Below are 15,981 nucleotides of genomic sequence, written 5' to 3' on the forward strand. Positions count from 1 at the left end.
TTGTTACCTTTCTGCTTAAAGGTAGGTCGCAACTTAAAAATCCTTCCCTCAGGGAGGCATTCTGTCCCTAACCACCCTAAATCAGACACCGCATCTTTGTGTGTTCCTGTGCCACCTACACCTCCTCTCATAGCATTCCTTATACTTTGTTGTAATTCTTAGTTTACTGTCCGCCTTTCCTATCAGGCCTTATGTCCCTGATTACATGTATCCTTTCTGTCTTACTCACTGCAGTATTCCCACTTCCTAGCACAAAGCATAGGCACTTTGTTTAATGAATAAATGAAAGTCTGAATTATATGGAATTCTGAGTTAGTAGGCTATGACTTGATAAGATACGCATTTACCTACCAGATTGAATCTTTTTGATTTGATTTAAATCTTGTTGTTTTTTTTTTTTTTTTTTTTGGTCTTTGTTCCAGGGCAGAAATAATATGTTTCATACATTGTTGATGTTTCTCTACATCATAAAAACCAAAGAGTCAGGAATGCTTGGGTAGGTCTTTATGCTTTAAAAACATAAGGAGTTATTTACTGATTTTCTTCCTATTTTAAGATTCTACGGAAGGCAGCAACATGTAACTGAAAATTTATGGATTGAACAATAGATGATGACTTCAGCCCTGTCACAAACTAGCCCTGCTGTTTTGGGCAGGTCCATTAACTAGCTCTTCAGAACCCATTGGTAAAAGGCAAATGAATGACATCATTAGCATTATAGTTGTGTTCCCTGGAGGAATAACTCAGAGATAGATGAAAATTAGACTCTTACCGTTTAAAAAAGTTTTTTAAAATCTGGAGGCTGTTTCTTTCAAGCCATTTCATTTCATACACAAAACATTCTGCAAGTATTTACACTTCCAGAGAGACTAAGCTGGTACCCGTTCCATAATATCATTAACTGGAGTGGAAAAGCAGTCAGTTGAAATCATTTACATAGTTGGTAGCAAAGCTCACGTATTGCAAGAATTTCAAAATTTTTGTATTGTCATTTTGATGATTACAAATTTTAGTGTATCAAGTGACTTGTATCAAGACCCCAGATAAAGCTAGGGATATGTGTAGCGCCTGATCCAGGAGTTGGAAAACCTGGCTTCTGGGTCCAGCTCTGCCATAATAAGTAGCCTTAGGCTAGCAAAAAAAAGTAGGGGAATGGGCTCGGAGCAGAAGGGATTGTAGTAATTTCCCCTTCTAATATGCATGCCTCTTTTAAGTTTTAGATAGCATCCTGCATGTAAGTTAGAGTTTACACATGTCCTAGAACTGTGCTGTCCAGCCCAGTAGCCACCAGCCCCATGTGGCACTGAACACTTGAAATATGACTAGTCCAACTTGAGGTGCACTAAAGTGTAAAATGTGTAATAGATCTCAAAGACATGGCCCCTGAAAAGTAAGATAACTCCTTAATAACTGTATATATTTGGTACATATTGAAATACTAATTTGGATATATTTAGTTAAGTGGAATATATTCTTAATTTCATCCGTTTCTTTTTACTTTATTAGATATCTACTAGAAAATTTAAAATCATGTGGCTTGCATTTGTGGTTCATATCGTATTGTATTTTTATTGGACAGCACTGCTCTAGAGAAAGCAAAGCTCCTGTCTTTAAATAGATGCAAAGATTCAAACAAACATGAACATTTAATTAGCTTCTTCTTTTTTTTTTTTTTTTTTTGAGATGGGATCTCATTCTGTCACCCAGGCCGGAGTACAGTGGCGCTGTCTCAGCTCACTGCAGGGCCCTCCCAAGTAGGGACTACAGGTGCCCACCACGATGCCTGGCTAGTTTTTGTCTTTTTGGTAGAGATGGATTTCACCGTGTTGGCCAGGCTGGTCTCAAACTCCTGACCTCAGGTGATCTGCCTGCCTGGCCTCCCAAAGTGCCAGACTTACAGGCATGAGCCACCATACCTGGCTATTTGCATCTTTTATCATATATTTTTTAATGTGGGAAAGATTAGGAAACTCACTTTTGTGAGGCATCTAAACTAACAGGGTTTTTTATTTTTAAATTGCGAAAATAATGCATACTCAGTAGGCAAGTATTTAAATAACACAGCAGTGTATAAACTAGAACTAATTTCTGATTATGTGTAGAGACAGCGTCTCACTGTATTGCCCAGGCCGTGATCCACCTGCCTTGGCCTCCTAAAGTGCTGGAGTTAACAAGCATATTCCACTCCAGCTGGCTTTATTTTTATTTCTTTTGCTTAAAAATGTATTGTATCCAAACATAGTACTTTATGATCTAATTTTTAGTCTTATGGTATATCTCAGACGTTCTCCCATGTCAAATTTTCCCTAAAGTTTCTAGGAATGTTTGGGTATAAATATACTTACACATATATATTAGATGGAATTTGATATAACTATGTTGTTAATACAGATCAAGTATTCTTTCTCTGAAATGCTTGGAACCAGGAGTGTTTCGGATTTGATTTTCTTAGATTTTGGAATATTTGCAATAATTACTGGTTGAGTATCCCTAATCTAAAAATCCAGAATGCTCCAGTGAGCATTTCCTTTGAGCATCCCATTGTCACTCAAAAAGTTTTGGGTTTTGAAGCATTTCGGATTTTCAGATTACAGGTGCTCAACCTGTATAATATAAATAATTAAGTTTTGGTTTTAATTGAAAATATATCTTTTCCTCTGTTGATCCAAATTGATATTTTGATGCATAAATGGTTTGTCATGTTAGCATGAGGTTTGAGTGCCATATACGGTCTGTCATATGCATTAAAATGAAAAAGTGCTTAGTGGAACAGTACTTTTTCATTTACTGAAATGTAATGAAATATACTGAAAGGCCAAAAGAAATTGATACAATTTTTAAAATGCTTATCATCTCTTAATGAGCAACCTATATATGGAAAATCAAGCATTTTAGACTAAAACTAGTAAGTGTTTTTAAACTCGGGGGAAAACTTGGAAATTATTAACCTTTCAAACATGAATAATTTTTTGAATACATTCTAAAACAAATGGTTAAAAACTTTCCTGTAACTTAAAGGAAATATGTGAGTGGCTCAAATATAGTCAATTTGGATTCATGACCTTTTAAAGCCACAGATTGATCCAAATACATTATCAATTTAATGCCAGATATTTGTGCAGTAACTGGAATCAAATGAAGGTTCTACTTGCAAAAGAAAAAAAAATCGAGACAGAATTGACTGCATAGTAACTTAAATGTTGTGTTCAGGAAAAGACGCTATAAAGTTTAAAGCAAAATAACAAACTGAAAGCATTAGTCTGCAATAATATGAGCAGTAGTAATTGGGTTTTCAAATATAGCAATTCCAAGCTAATATTTGTTATACATAAAAAACATATATGATTTTATTAGAAAAATGGACAAAGACATGAAAGCTTTCTTTGTAAAATGTGCAGACAGCTCCTAAACACAAAAAGATGCTTAGACTCATGCACAAACAAGTCAAAAAAAATTTTTTTCTATCCAATTGGTATTTATCATTTGTAGTTTTGGTGAGGGTGTGAAGAAGTGGAAAACTGACAGAAATTACATGTTTTGAAGAGCATTTTAGGCAACTTTTTACCAAAGTTAATACATTTCATGATTTTAAAAGTCACATAGGGCTAAAAGTTCATAAGAGGAATGAGCAATTCCCTGTATTCCTCAAGTCTGCTTCCCAAAGTAGACTGTATTCCCCCGTGGCTTTTTCTTCTGTTATTACTCTCATAGTTCCTCATAATAGAGGTATACAGCTCTCTTGATTCTTCAGTTTCAGACACTGTCTGTTGATTTTTTTATTTTGTTAGGTGAGTAATTTCTCTCTCTTATAGCCCTCTTCTCATTCCCTCAGACTTTGAATAGAGTCATATTACTCTCTGGAAGAGAAGTATATGTATTTTTGTTGTTGTCTGCAGTATGGTTTAGTTTAAGACGTATTAATAATCCACATAAGCAAACTCACTAAAGTATCCCCAGCATTTAGTTAATTCCTAATTGAAGTCAAGTCAATACTGTTCTCTGAGAGGCTTGCATCTCCATATCTTCCATCTTTAAATGTGATTGATACTTTTACTTCAGTCTGGCTTATTAAAATTGCTCTGTTAGCTATTACCTGCTGTAATAGTTCTTGTTTACTGAAAAACTAATTTTCAACACTCCATAAATATATTTATTCTAAATTTGGGTTTTAAGCACAGTTAAGAAAGTAATTACTATTACTAGAATTCACCTGTTAAACCATGTATAACATAATTCGTTGCAGAATCACATTAAATATCAATTAAACATGTATTACTCATAAAGATTTTTGTTATTAATAAAATGCTTGAATGCTTGGCAAGCAATTCTAATGAAACTTTGTTTTCTCTTTATAGGAGAGTTAACCTTGGTCTATCTGGCGTGAATATATTGTGGATCTTTGGCGAGTAGCAAGTCATATATTTAATTCCAGACATTTGGACTTTTATTTCACTGAACCAGAAGTTGAAACTAAACATCTCTGAGTCACTGCCTCTCCTGAAATAAAATACATGTGTCTGTATGTTACAGAGTCTTGAAATTTAATGAAAAATGTAGCTAGTATGAAATGTCATTTTAAAAATAATTGCCTGAACCCAGGAGGCGGAGGTTGCGGTGAGCCGATCGCGCCATTGCACTCCAAGCCTGGGTAACAAAGGCGAAATCCCGTCCAAAAAAAAAAAAAAAAAAAAAAATATGTCCTGTAGCTTCTGTATCAAGAGATGTTACCTTTAATTTTTTATCTTTTTCAGGAATTTCAGTTGACTACAAAACTGCAACCCGTCAGATTTTTATTGACTCAAAACAGTGTGATTCCCCTTAATGAAATATATTTCTAGTCCTTTTTTCATTATAATCCCCAAATGAGAATCATCTACCTGATTCTTCCACCACAAAAAAACATTTTTCAGTTTTTTTTCTCTTTTTCTTTTTTTGAGACAGGGTCTCTGTTGCCCAGACTAGAATGCAGTGGCACGATCTCAGCTCACTTCAACTTCTTCCTTCCAGGCTCAAGCGATTCTCCTACCTCAGCCTCCCAAGTAGCGGGGATTACAGGCACACACCACCACGCCCGGCTAATTTTTTGTATTTTTAGTAGAGACAGGGTTTTACCGTGTTGACCGGGCTGATCTCGAACTCCTGACCTCATGTGATCCACCCACCTCAGCCTCCCAAAGTGCTGGGATTATAGGCGTGAGCCACTGTGCCCGGTCTCAAGTCATTTTATTTAATAGTGTAAGTACTTAGAAAATAAGAAAATTGCTGACTTGTTTTTTATGTTTCTTCAGTGTTCTGCAAGTTATCCCAAAGCCCACATTCCAAGAAATGAGATTAACTCTTAAGTAATGTAAAAAAGTGTATGTATATTTTAAAATACTATTAAAGAAGGTTTCACTTGGATTAAATGTAGCTGGTAGAATTAATTTGGATTTTAGTTAAGAGTCTGAGGATATCACGAAAACTGTTTATCACTTTGGTTTTTAGCAAATCAGTTTTACTATTCCATAATACCATGTTACTGAAGAGTTCATCTCTTTTTTTTTTTTTTTTTTGAGATGGAGTTTCGCTCTTGTTACCCAGGCTGGAGTGCAATGGCGCGATCTTGGCTCACCGCAACCTCCGCCTCCTGGGTTCAGGCAATTCTCCTGCCTCAGCCTCCTGAGTAGCTGGGATTACAGGCACGCACCACCATGCCCAGCTAATTTTTTGTATTTTTTAGTAGAGACGGGGTTTCACCGTGTTGACCAGGATGATCTCGATCTCTCGACCTCGTGATCCACCCGCCTCGGCCTCCCAAAGTGCTGGGATTACAGGCTTGAGCCACCGCGCCCGGCTGAAGAGTTCTTTTTTTGAGATCACAGTGATATCCTATCTGTTTAAATTTTTTTCATATGTTCAAAATATCTGGAGGGTGAGAAGTTACCAACTTTGTTTGTTTGACTCGCCATCTTTATTTTCTAAATGTATATGTAGTAGCTGGCAACTGCATATATTTTCTCGATTAACATATTAGAGACTGCTTGCATCATCTATGTCAACCTGGAGACAGCTGAAACTACCCTTTTCTGAAGAACTGTATATCAGTATTATATGTGCATCCCATTTTGTCTTACCTTCAGATTTTGAATACAGTCATATTACTCTCTGGAAGAGAAGTGTAAGTATTTTTTTTTGTTGTCTGCAGTATGGTTTAGTGTAAGATGTATTAATAATACACATATGCAAACTCACTGAAGTATCCCCAGCAATTAGTAAATCCCTAATTCAATTCAGTACAGTTCTCTCTTTGTAAATTCTGTCTTTTAAAAAGTTGTTCATGTTTTTAAAAGTTGATATCTAAAGGAAACTCATTTAAGTGCTTTTGGTGTATGTTAAACATTTATTTGCTGTGATATTCTAGAATAAAATATCAAACATGTTAAATATATGAACATGTTTCAATTTGCTATTTCAAAAGTTACTGAAGATGCCTTGGAGTAACAATTGTTACACTGTTGAACTATACAGTTGCATATACTTTCTTAAAAGCACTATGGAGAGAAATTTTAATGCATAAAACAAAAGGTCTTTTTTTCTTTATAGGACTTAGATAGCTTTTAGTCTCAAAATTCAAAGCTATAATATTTTCTTTTCAAAGTGACTATTAAAAAATGCAGTCTACAGTAAATATATACATAGGGATACACACTTAAAAAGATGTTTTGTTTGCATACTATTAATAAGTCTAGTGTGGATTACTGTACTCTGGGTAGCTTTCCTATATTAACTTTTCTTCCCAAATATTTGAGCCAGTTCATACTTAAATATAGCTTTTTATTAAAAATACTTTGGTGGATTCATTTGAATTCACCCCTCAGGAAGACAGTGCACTGCAAATAAGGCCATTTTTTTAGTCCTTGTGTTAAAATGAATAAATGTCTACTAATATCTCTGATCAGACATTATTTACAGGATATATGTCACAAGTTTTTCTTTGATTGCTTGACTTCTTTTGGGATCAGATCCACTAATCTTCTAGATTACATTCACTTCATCATTTTCTTTGTCTATAAATATCATCCTTAAGCCAGATTTCTTTTAGAAGCATATTAGGTGTTTATAATTTAGTTTCTACTGAGACATATGAATGTTATGTTGTGTGGCTTTCTCAAATGAAAATATACTTGACACTGATATTTTAACAGTAAAAATGCAGCATGCGGGGTGGCTTAAGTAATGTATTAAGTGTATGTATATTTTTAAATATTATTAAAAGGGGTTTGACAGTATTGACATTTAAAAAGTCAGCACTTGGATTAAATGTAGCTGGTAGAATTAATGTGGATTTTAGTTAAGAGTCTGAGGACATCAAGAACACTGTTTATCAGTTTTGTAATAGAAATGCACACATTCCTCAAAGGTCAGTCTTTGGTCCTCTGATTCACTGTATATGCTTTTCCTTTGCGATCTCATTCATTCTACTTCATTTATCACCTCTCTGCCTTTGATTCCCAAATTCATCACCAAGCACAATGTCTCTCCTGAGCTGTAGCGTTAATTTCTGTCTACCTGTCAAACATTGGATATTCTGCAACTCCATGTCTGGAACTGGGTTCACATCTGCTCAGATCAGCTTCTTCCTCTTACATCCCTGTTCTGTTCATTGTACTGCCAGTTGCCCACACTCAAAATTCTGGTGTCATCCTTAATTCCTGGAGCTCCCTGGGTCCCCAGTCCAATCAGGCAGCAAATCCCATCCATTCTTTCTTAACAATGTCTCTTGCAGCTGTACCTTTCCATTTCTGCCACCACTATGCTCATTTACACCCTTATCAATCCACACAAGACTACTGCGGCAGCCTAATTAATCTCACAGCCTTCTAATTGTTGCCATGCTTCCAGATTTTTCAGTTCATCCTGCACATTCTCTTCAAATTCATCTTCCTAAAACACCTGTTTGATCATTTCATCCCCCTGATAAATTCCTTAGCCTGACATTTAAAGCCCTACACAATCTGGCCCCAACCTGGCCTCGTGCACCTAAACCCTTGGCTCCAGCCGGTGCAGGCTGTTCACTGCTCACTGGGTTCTCTCTATGCTACCTCCTGCCCATCCTGATCACTCTCTGGGGATGCTCCCTCCCAATCTACTGTCTTCCCCTGCATTGAGACCTCACTCTAATTAAACCTGCTATTTGGAGCTAGTCCTGACCACTCCAGATGGCAGTCATTTCTCCTCGTGAGTGATTAGATCTATGCCCCGCCTCTGGCACTCAGCAGCTAAATGAATGGACTCAGAAGTGACTGAGTCGAACAGTAGGTCCTCATATTGTCTCATCCTTGCACTAGAACTGAGTTTCTTACTAGTCTGAGCTGTGCCACTGTTCAAGTATACTTGTCAATGGCTAAAACTACTTTTTGGGAAAGCCTCACGTTCATCTCCAAAGGACACCTTTTTATCCCTGCAAGAACACTGGCTTTCCTTTTGTGGCTAGACCTAAGGAGGAGGAAGCACTCCTGGGCCTGGACAGCTGCAGCAGGAGAACTGCTTGAAAAGCAAAGGTGTTAGGAAAATGATGTAACTCATTCCAGTGCTTCTGGGGGTCTTCCTTAGTAAGCTGGGGGTGAGGGCACTGCACTTATGTGCAGGAGCACAATATTGCCCTAAATGCTACAGGGACCACTGCGGGGCGGAGGGCAGGAAGGACTAGCTGGCCTGTCTGTCCTGGGTGGCTTTAGTCACAGCTGTCCCTGGATGTGGTGAGGTCAAAAGTCTTCAAGGATAAGCAGCACACGGCTGGGCTCTCTGGCAGGAAGGCTTCAGGAAAGGACCCGTGTGGCTCTCTGCCCAGTTAGAATGAGGGTTTTGTACAATCAGCACCTACACCTCTTGGACCCCGGTGGCATTGCCATATCTCACTGGGTATTACCAGTAGCTTTCTGCTGGGTGTGCAGGATTGTTAGGCATTAGCTCTGAGCCACATTATAATTTGATCCCTGGATGTTCATCAATAATAACATTTTCCAGCTGAATGAACTGCACTGACTTGGGATGGGACAGGTTATGGATTCTACAGAGGGCGGCACCTCAGTCGGAGTTAGGAAGGAGAGTCTTAACGGGTGGATGGGTGTGGAGAACAGCACTGCACCCTGCCTCGGACAGTGGCAACCCTGAGGATATTTCTTAGCAAACTTGCATGCCGACAGTCCCAGGCACTACTGTGCATGAGATTTGTATGTAAATCCTTTTCTGCCTCAAACCAAAATGAGTATTTCAAAATCAGTCTGCTTAGAAAAGCCACTGGCCTCAATGCACTGAGCATTGTCATTAATTGGGAGGGGACAACTAGTCTTTCACATTTATTTATTTAATTTTTATTTTTTTGAGACAGACAGACAGTCTCACTCTTATCACCCAGGATGGAGTGCAGTGGTATGATCTCAGCTCACTACAACCTCTGCCTCCTGGGTTCAAGCGATTCTCATGCCTCCCGAGTAGTTGGGTTTACAGATGCCTGCTACCACACCCAGCTAATTTTGTGTTTTTTTAGTAGAGACGGGGTTTCACCATGTTGGCCAGGCTGGTCTCGAACTCCTGACCTCAAGTGATCTACCTGCAGGAATTACTGGCATGAGCCACTGCACCCCACCCTACACTGATTTCTGATAAGATGGGCTGGGTGTGGTGGTTAACCCCTGTAATCCTAGCACTTTGGGAGACTGAGGCAAGAGGATCACTTGAGCTCAGGAGTTGGAGACCAGCCTGGGCAACATAGTGAGACCCCGTCTCTAAAAATACTATAAATGAAAAGATACTCTATACCTAGAGGTAATTGAGAAGCTCAAAGTGAAAATGAGTGGACTGCTTTTAGGTGAAGGAAAAAAGAGCAGATTAGTATAAAACGGAAATGGCCCCTTTGGCACTGTAAAGCAACTGTCTCATCCTTGGATCACGCTGAGCTGCAGATCTTCACGGCCTTGACACCCACTCCACCCCAACTGTGCTAGCCCAGCTTTCTCTGTCTCCTGCTCTCTCTGTCCTTCCCTTCCCGAGACCTGGCCGTTCATTCCCCAGTCATAGACAGAAGCACCCTTGTATCCTGAAGGCTGGGCTTTCTGGCATACTAAGAAAACATAGTCTCCTTCCTTTCCCGTTTCTAAACTAGAAGGAAAAAATAACACTCCTGAATCAGACTCTGCTTTCATGTACTGATCCCATAGGAGGGAAGGCAGAAGGTGGTGATCAGCTCCACTGGGGGCAAAGCTTGTTTTCTCAGGAGCAGCAGCCAGGCGTGATTCTTTCTCAAACACATGGTGTGTAGACTGGAATCAGGCAGCTCTGTGATAGTTTTGGCCCAGCATACAGGCACCAGCTTAATGAGCTCCAACTCCAAAGAATGGCCCCTTGTGTTCCTAGTGGGGAGGAGTGTCATCCACGGGACAGCCTGAAGAGTCCCCTGACTCGGGAAAGACTGGCAGAAGGAAATCTGAACCCAAGCTGCCAGGCCCCAAACCTGGCGGTTTGAGAAGGTGTTATGTGGCTTCTATCTCAAAATTAAATTTGGTATGACACTGTCCTTCCAGTTGAATGGTCTGCGTGAATTCTTTAAACGAAGCACCTGGAAACCACAATAACCATTTAGTATCTCTCTCCATGGGCCAGGAATTCAGACAGGCCACAGTGGGGATGGCTCCTCTCTGCTCCACCATGTCTGCAGGTTCACATGTCTGGCAGTTGATGCTATCTGCTGACTAGGAGCCTAACTGGAGATATTGGCAGAACACCCACACGGCCTCCACACACACAGCCTGGGCTTCCTCATAACATGGTGTCTGAGTTCCAAGGGCCAGTGTCCTGAGAAAGTGAGAGAGGCAGAAGCATGTTGCCTTGTATTTATAGCTCAGGTTTGGAAGTACCATGTTTTGTTTTGGTTTTGTTTTGTTTGATTGGAGTCTCGCTCCGTTGCCTGGGCTGGAGTGCAGTGGCAAAATCTCAACTCATTGCACCCTCTGCCTCCCATATTCAAGCGATTCTCCTGCCTCAGCCTCCTGAGTAGCTGGGATTACAGGCACGCACCACCACGCCTGGCTAATTTTTTATTTTTAGTAGAGATGGGGGTTTCACCATGTTGGTCAGGCTGGTCTCGAACTCCTAACCTTGTGATCCACCCACCTCAGCCCCCCAAGGTGCTGGGATTACAGGTGTGAGGCATCATGCCCACTGGAAGAAACGTTTCTTCCACTGCATTCTCTTGGTCAAGGCAGCTACAAAGAACTGTCCAATGTCAAGGGGAAGGAACACAGACCCCTACCACTCAATGGAGGAATGTGCCACATCACAGCGTGTCAGATGGAACGTTTATTGGTGTGACCATTTTTGGAAAATATAATCTACCATAATGTGCAGTGTCAAAAAAATAATAATGCCCCTTGACTCATTGATCTCAGGAAAATTTATCTTAGGAAAATATTCAACAGAAAAAAAATTATGCCTAAAGGTATCCATTGTGAGCGCTTATTCATTTATTTACCCATACATCCAATACCGTTTTTTTTTTTTTTTTTGAGACAGAGTCTCGCTCTGTTGCCCAGGCTGGAGTCCAGTAGTGCAATCTCGGTTCACTGCCACCTCCACTTCCTGGGTTCAAGTGATTCTCAAGCCTCAGCCTCCTGAGTAGCTGGGATTATAGGTGCCCGCCACCACAGCCAGCTAATTTTTGTATTTCTAGTAGAGACAGGATTTCACCAGTAATATTAGCCAGGCTGGTCTCAAACTTCTGACCTCAAGTGATCTGCCCACCTTGGCCTCCCAAAGTGCTGGGATTACAGGTGTTAGCCACTGTGCCTGGTCGATCCAATAAATATTGATTGAAGTATTTTGCTAGATGCTAGGAATACTAAGAAAATGTAAGATCTATTTTTCTTCCTTTCAAACAGCTTCCAGTCTATCATAGCTAAAAATAAAACCCATCCAAATGCCCAGTGATAAGATGGTTAATAAATTCTATGTAAACTCTAGGAGATACAATCTCGAGATGCTATCATCACTTAAGGACTTTTATTTTGACCTCTTTTTAAAACTCTCTGCAGCTTTGGAAAAAACTGTGGAAAGATGGGGGAAATGTTGGCTAGAAGTGAAAACAAATCAAAGTCGTATGTCTACTGTGATTACAATTATGTAAAAATATGCATGCATATCACCAAGGACTAGAAGAGAATATCCAAATGTGAACTCACTTGTTGAAATGGGAATATGCATGATTATCCTTACAGTTTTTTTAAGTACTTTTCAGTGTTATATTGCTTTTAAAATTGAAAAGCTACAGGACAAAAAATAATATGGTGCAAATTAAATTGTATAGGTCAAAGGGAGAGAAAGTGCCGCTGGGTGGGAAGCTGGTAGGAGAGACTTTATTCAAAAAGTGAAGTTTGGGCTGAGTGTGGTGGTGGCTCATGCCTGTAATCTTAATCCTAGCACTTTGGGAGGCCCGAGGTCAGGAGTTTGAGACCATCCTGGCTGGCGAACATGGTGAAACCCCATCTCTACTAAAAAGACAAAAAAAATTAGCTGGGGCGTGGTGGCTCATGCCTGTAGTCACAGCTACTCAGGAGGCCAAGGCGGGAGAATCACTTGAACCTGGGAGGTGAGGCTACAGTAAGCCGAGATTGTGCCACTGCACTCCAGCCTGGGCGACAGAGCAAGACTCCATCTCAAAAAGAAAAATTTAGAAAGGTGATATTTAGGGCCGGGCATGGTGGCTCACGCCTGTAATCCAAGCACTTTGGAGGCCAAGGTGGGCAGATCACCTGAGGTCGTGAGTTCAAGACCAGCCTGACCAATGTGGTGAAACCCTGTTTTATTATGAAGCACCCCATGCCAGCAGCATTGGCTTTTCTGGCTGCTTCAGGTTTTCGGTGAGATTTTGTCCTTGCCACAGCTCTGAAAGACTTTGAAGTGGTCTTGGAGATCACACAGTTGGACCATCTTGCTTTACAGATGGCCCAGAAGCCCAGCGTGGGCCTGTGGGTGCCCGAGCCCTGCTGGGGCGCGGGTCCCAGGCCTCTCTAGAAGCGCGGCCTCAGGACGCTGCCACAACAGGAGCCTGCTGGCGGCGCTGCAGGCGGGCTTGCTCCCTCCTCCAGGCTTTTCCCACCTCTAACCCTCCCTGCACCTCCTGCTGCCTACTTGGGTCAGACTCTTCTTCCAGCCTTTGGTCAAAGCAGAGACCAGAGGTCACCCTGTTGGGAGGGTCACAGGAAGACCTGATGGTGGCCTGAAAAGGGAGAGCTGGGCCCTGAGCTCTAATCCCCTCTGCGGCCACCTCCTCACTGAGGGCTGTGGCCCTGGGCACTGAGCTGCATGGAGAGCTTACAGGAGGACTTCCTGGCTGTACACAGCCTGCCAGCCAGGTGCCAAGGACACCCTGATGGGCGAACAGGACAGTCCTGGCAGAGGCTGGAACAAGAGGTGACAGGCCGGGGCATGGGGGTTGCATGGAGCAGAGGCAGCAGCAAACCCAGATGGCTGCGTCCCGGGAGGGCAGGCAGGCAGGCACTGAGGTGTCAGATAGGCATGCTTGTCCCCGAGGGCAGGCAGGCACGCAAAGCCAGGCCCAGGAGGAGGACAGAAGCGGGATGAGCACGTGGCCAGCCAGTCAAGCATGCTGTCCCCAGGCAACCACAGGTGCTGTGGGCCCTCCTGGGCCTGGACTCCAGCCGGGCACATAGCTGGAGCTGGGAAAGGTGCCAGGGCCCCAGCGGGGCCCCCTGAGTAGGGGCTGGGAGCCTGGTTCCTCGTGGCCACCTGCTCCCAGCTGGAGCCCAGAGCTGGCTGGTGTCAGCCTTGGGCCTGGGTTGCCTCCGAACTTCTGACCAGGCTTAGCCCTTCCCGCCACCCCCTACACCCCTGCCTGCCACCCCCCTGTCCCCACCACACACTGAGGGTTCTCGCTTCTGAGGTGCTAAGCGCTGTGACTGAAACAGAAGCAGTCAGGCCCCGTGTCCCCTTCATGCCCTGGCCGCTCTGGCAGCACTGCCTGGCCTGGGACAGCCCCTGGGCACAGCACAAAGCCAGGCCAAACCCGAACCACGTGGAACCTAGGAGCCCAGGCCGGGCGTGAGAATGCACCTTTTTCCGTCTCACGTGGAGGCACTGCAGCCCTGCTAGGGAGGCCCCAAAGGCCCAGGGCCACACCACACAGCTGTCCTGCCTCTCTGAGGACGTGGAGGCCGATAACCACTAGTTCCTGTAACATGGGGCGTTGTGGGCAAAAGAAACGCGACTGTTTGTCACCTGCTCCCTCGGCTCCAGAGCTGTGAGGGGTTTGCCAAGCCGCCAGGGCCCCTCAGCCTGCGGGGCCTGGATGCCCACGGCGCTACCCGCGGCCTCTGTGGCCTCTTTCTAGAAGATGCTTTGCAGAATTGACTGCCCCTCTCCCTCCTCCCCCACAACATCTCTCTGAGCTCTGGAGAGAGGGCCTGACAGGGCTCGGGAGGAGGGAGGCAGGGTGGCTGCGGCCAGAGGGCCTGAGGCCAGGGAGAAGATGGTAGGCTGAGGTGGCGCCTCCCTGGAGCTGAGGGAGACCCTCGGGCCTGCGAGGGGCTCTGTGCCTAAACCCTGCCCTCCACACGGCCGTGTGCGTCTGGACCCGGACAGGGGGACGGAGGAAAGGTCAAAAGCGGCCTCTCATCCTCCGTCCTCCTCCGGGGCCCGTGGCTGGTCAGGCACTGGCTCCACTGCCTTCTCTGAGCTGCTCTTTGGAGCCAGGCGGTGCCCGGGTGCCAGTGCCAGGCCCAGCCTCTCCCAGCTGCGCCCACGGCCCCAGAGGCTGGAGAGGGTCGCACCCCTGTGGCGGTCACAAAAGTTGCCGCTTTCCTGCCAGAAGCTTCTCTGCCCTGGCTGGGGTGGGGAGGAAGGAGTCGGTGCGGTCTGGCCCCGGCCGGGGACTCTGCCCGAGCGCCCCCCAGGAGGACCCTGGCTCCCAGCATGCCAGGCGCTTCCCCACCGCCGCCGGAGCCACTCAGCGCGGGGCCGCAGAGTCTGCTCGGGGCTCAGTGGCTGCCACCTCTGGCTGATCTCTTTCCTTCCCCGCATCCATGTTCTCCCTCTGCGAAATGAGATCAGGAAGTCCCAGCTGTGTCAGCGCCCCTGTCACCAAAGAGCCGGTGCGGGGCCTCGGCCAGGGGCCTCCGCTTCTCCGCACGGCGCTGAGGGAGGCAGGGACAGTTTGTCTCCAGCGGCGCAAACGGGCTGAGGGAGCCACTGTCATCCTGCCCGCGCTGCCTGCCTGTGTGGGTGGCAAATGTGCCCTGCCTGCAGTCACAGTTCCTCAGTCCCGGTCACAGACTCCCACCCTTGCCAGGGGGCGATGGGCCTCTGGTGTATCTGGGGAATGTGAGTGCAGTGTGTGGGCGTGGTGTGCGGTGCGTGGTGCGCGTGTGTGTTTGTGTGGGGTGTATGTGGTTTGTGCAGGTGTGGGGTGTGTGGAGGGGTGTGAGGGTGTGTTTATGTGGTGCATATGGTGTGTGCGATGCCTGTGTGGGACTGTGGAGTACATTGTGTGTGTGTGTGTTTCTGGTTTGTGGTGTATGTGGTATGTGTTGGTCTGATGTGTATGAATGGTATAATGGTGTGTGGGGTTAGCAGGGTGTGGGTGAGTGTTGGGCGGTGTTTGTGTGATGTGTGGTTTGTGGTATGTGTGGCTTGTAGTATGTGTGTGTTCAGCAGTGTGTGTGGCTTATGGTGTGTGATGTGTGTTTATGTGGTGTGTTTGTTTTGCGGTATGTTTGTGTAGTTTGCAATGTGTGTGTGTGATGTGTATATGGCTTGTGGTGTGTGATGTGGTATGTTATTTGTGGTGTTTTGGTGTGTGATGTGTGTCTTGCGGTGTGTGTGGCTTGTAGTGTGTGTTTGTGTGATGTGGTGTGTGTGTGTGACTTGTGGTGTGTGTGGCTTGTAATGTGTGTGTGATGTGGTATGTGTGACCTGTGGTGTGTGTGGCTT

General features: G+C 44.2%; 1 protein-coding gene across 5 annotated transcripts in view; it reads left to right on the top strand.

The window, feature by feature from the left end:
• Nucleotides 1-4,540, top strand: part of TMEM209 (transmembrane protein 209) — a 40,419-nt gene extending 35,879 nt beyond the window's left edge. For 4 of the 5 annotated variants that reach the window (XM_032275980.1, XM_032275978.1, XM_032275981.1 and 1 more), the window contains exons 14-15: nucleotides 423-496; nucleotides 4,356-4,534. In XM_032275980.1, coding sequence (XP_032131871.1) covers nucleotides 423-496; nucleotides 4,356-4,410 — 129 coding nt within the window. In that variant the 3' untranslated portion in view covers nucleotides 4,411-4,534. Of the gene's footprint in view, nucleotides 1-422; nucleotides 497-4,355 lie in introns of all 5 variants that reach the window. The other variant, XM_032275982.1, reaches the window with a different exon arrangement.
• Nucleotides 4,541-15,981: the final 11,441 nt, after the last annotated feature.

Source organism: Sapajus apella, unplaced genomic scaffold (genome assembly GCF_009761245.1).
Source record: "Sapajus apella isolate SASKATOON/1434 unplaced genomic scaffold, GSC_monkey_1.0 scaffold7, whole genome shotgun sequence".
Lineage (NCBI taxonomy): Eukaryota > Metazoa > Chordata > Mammalia > Primates > Cebidae > Sapajus > Sapajus apella.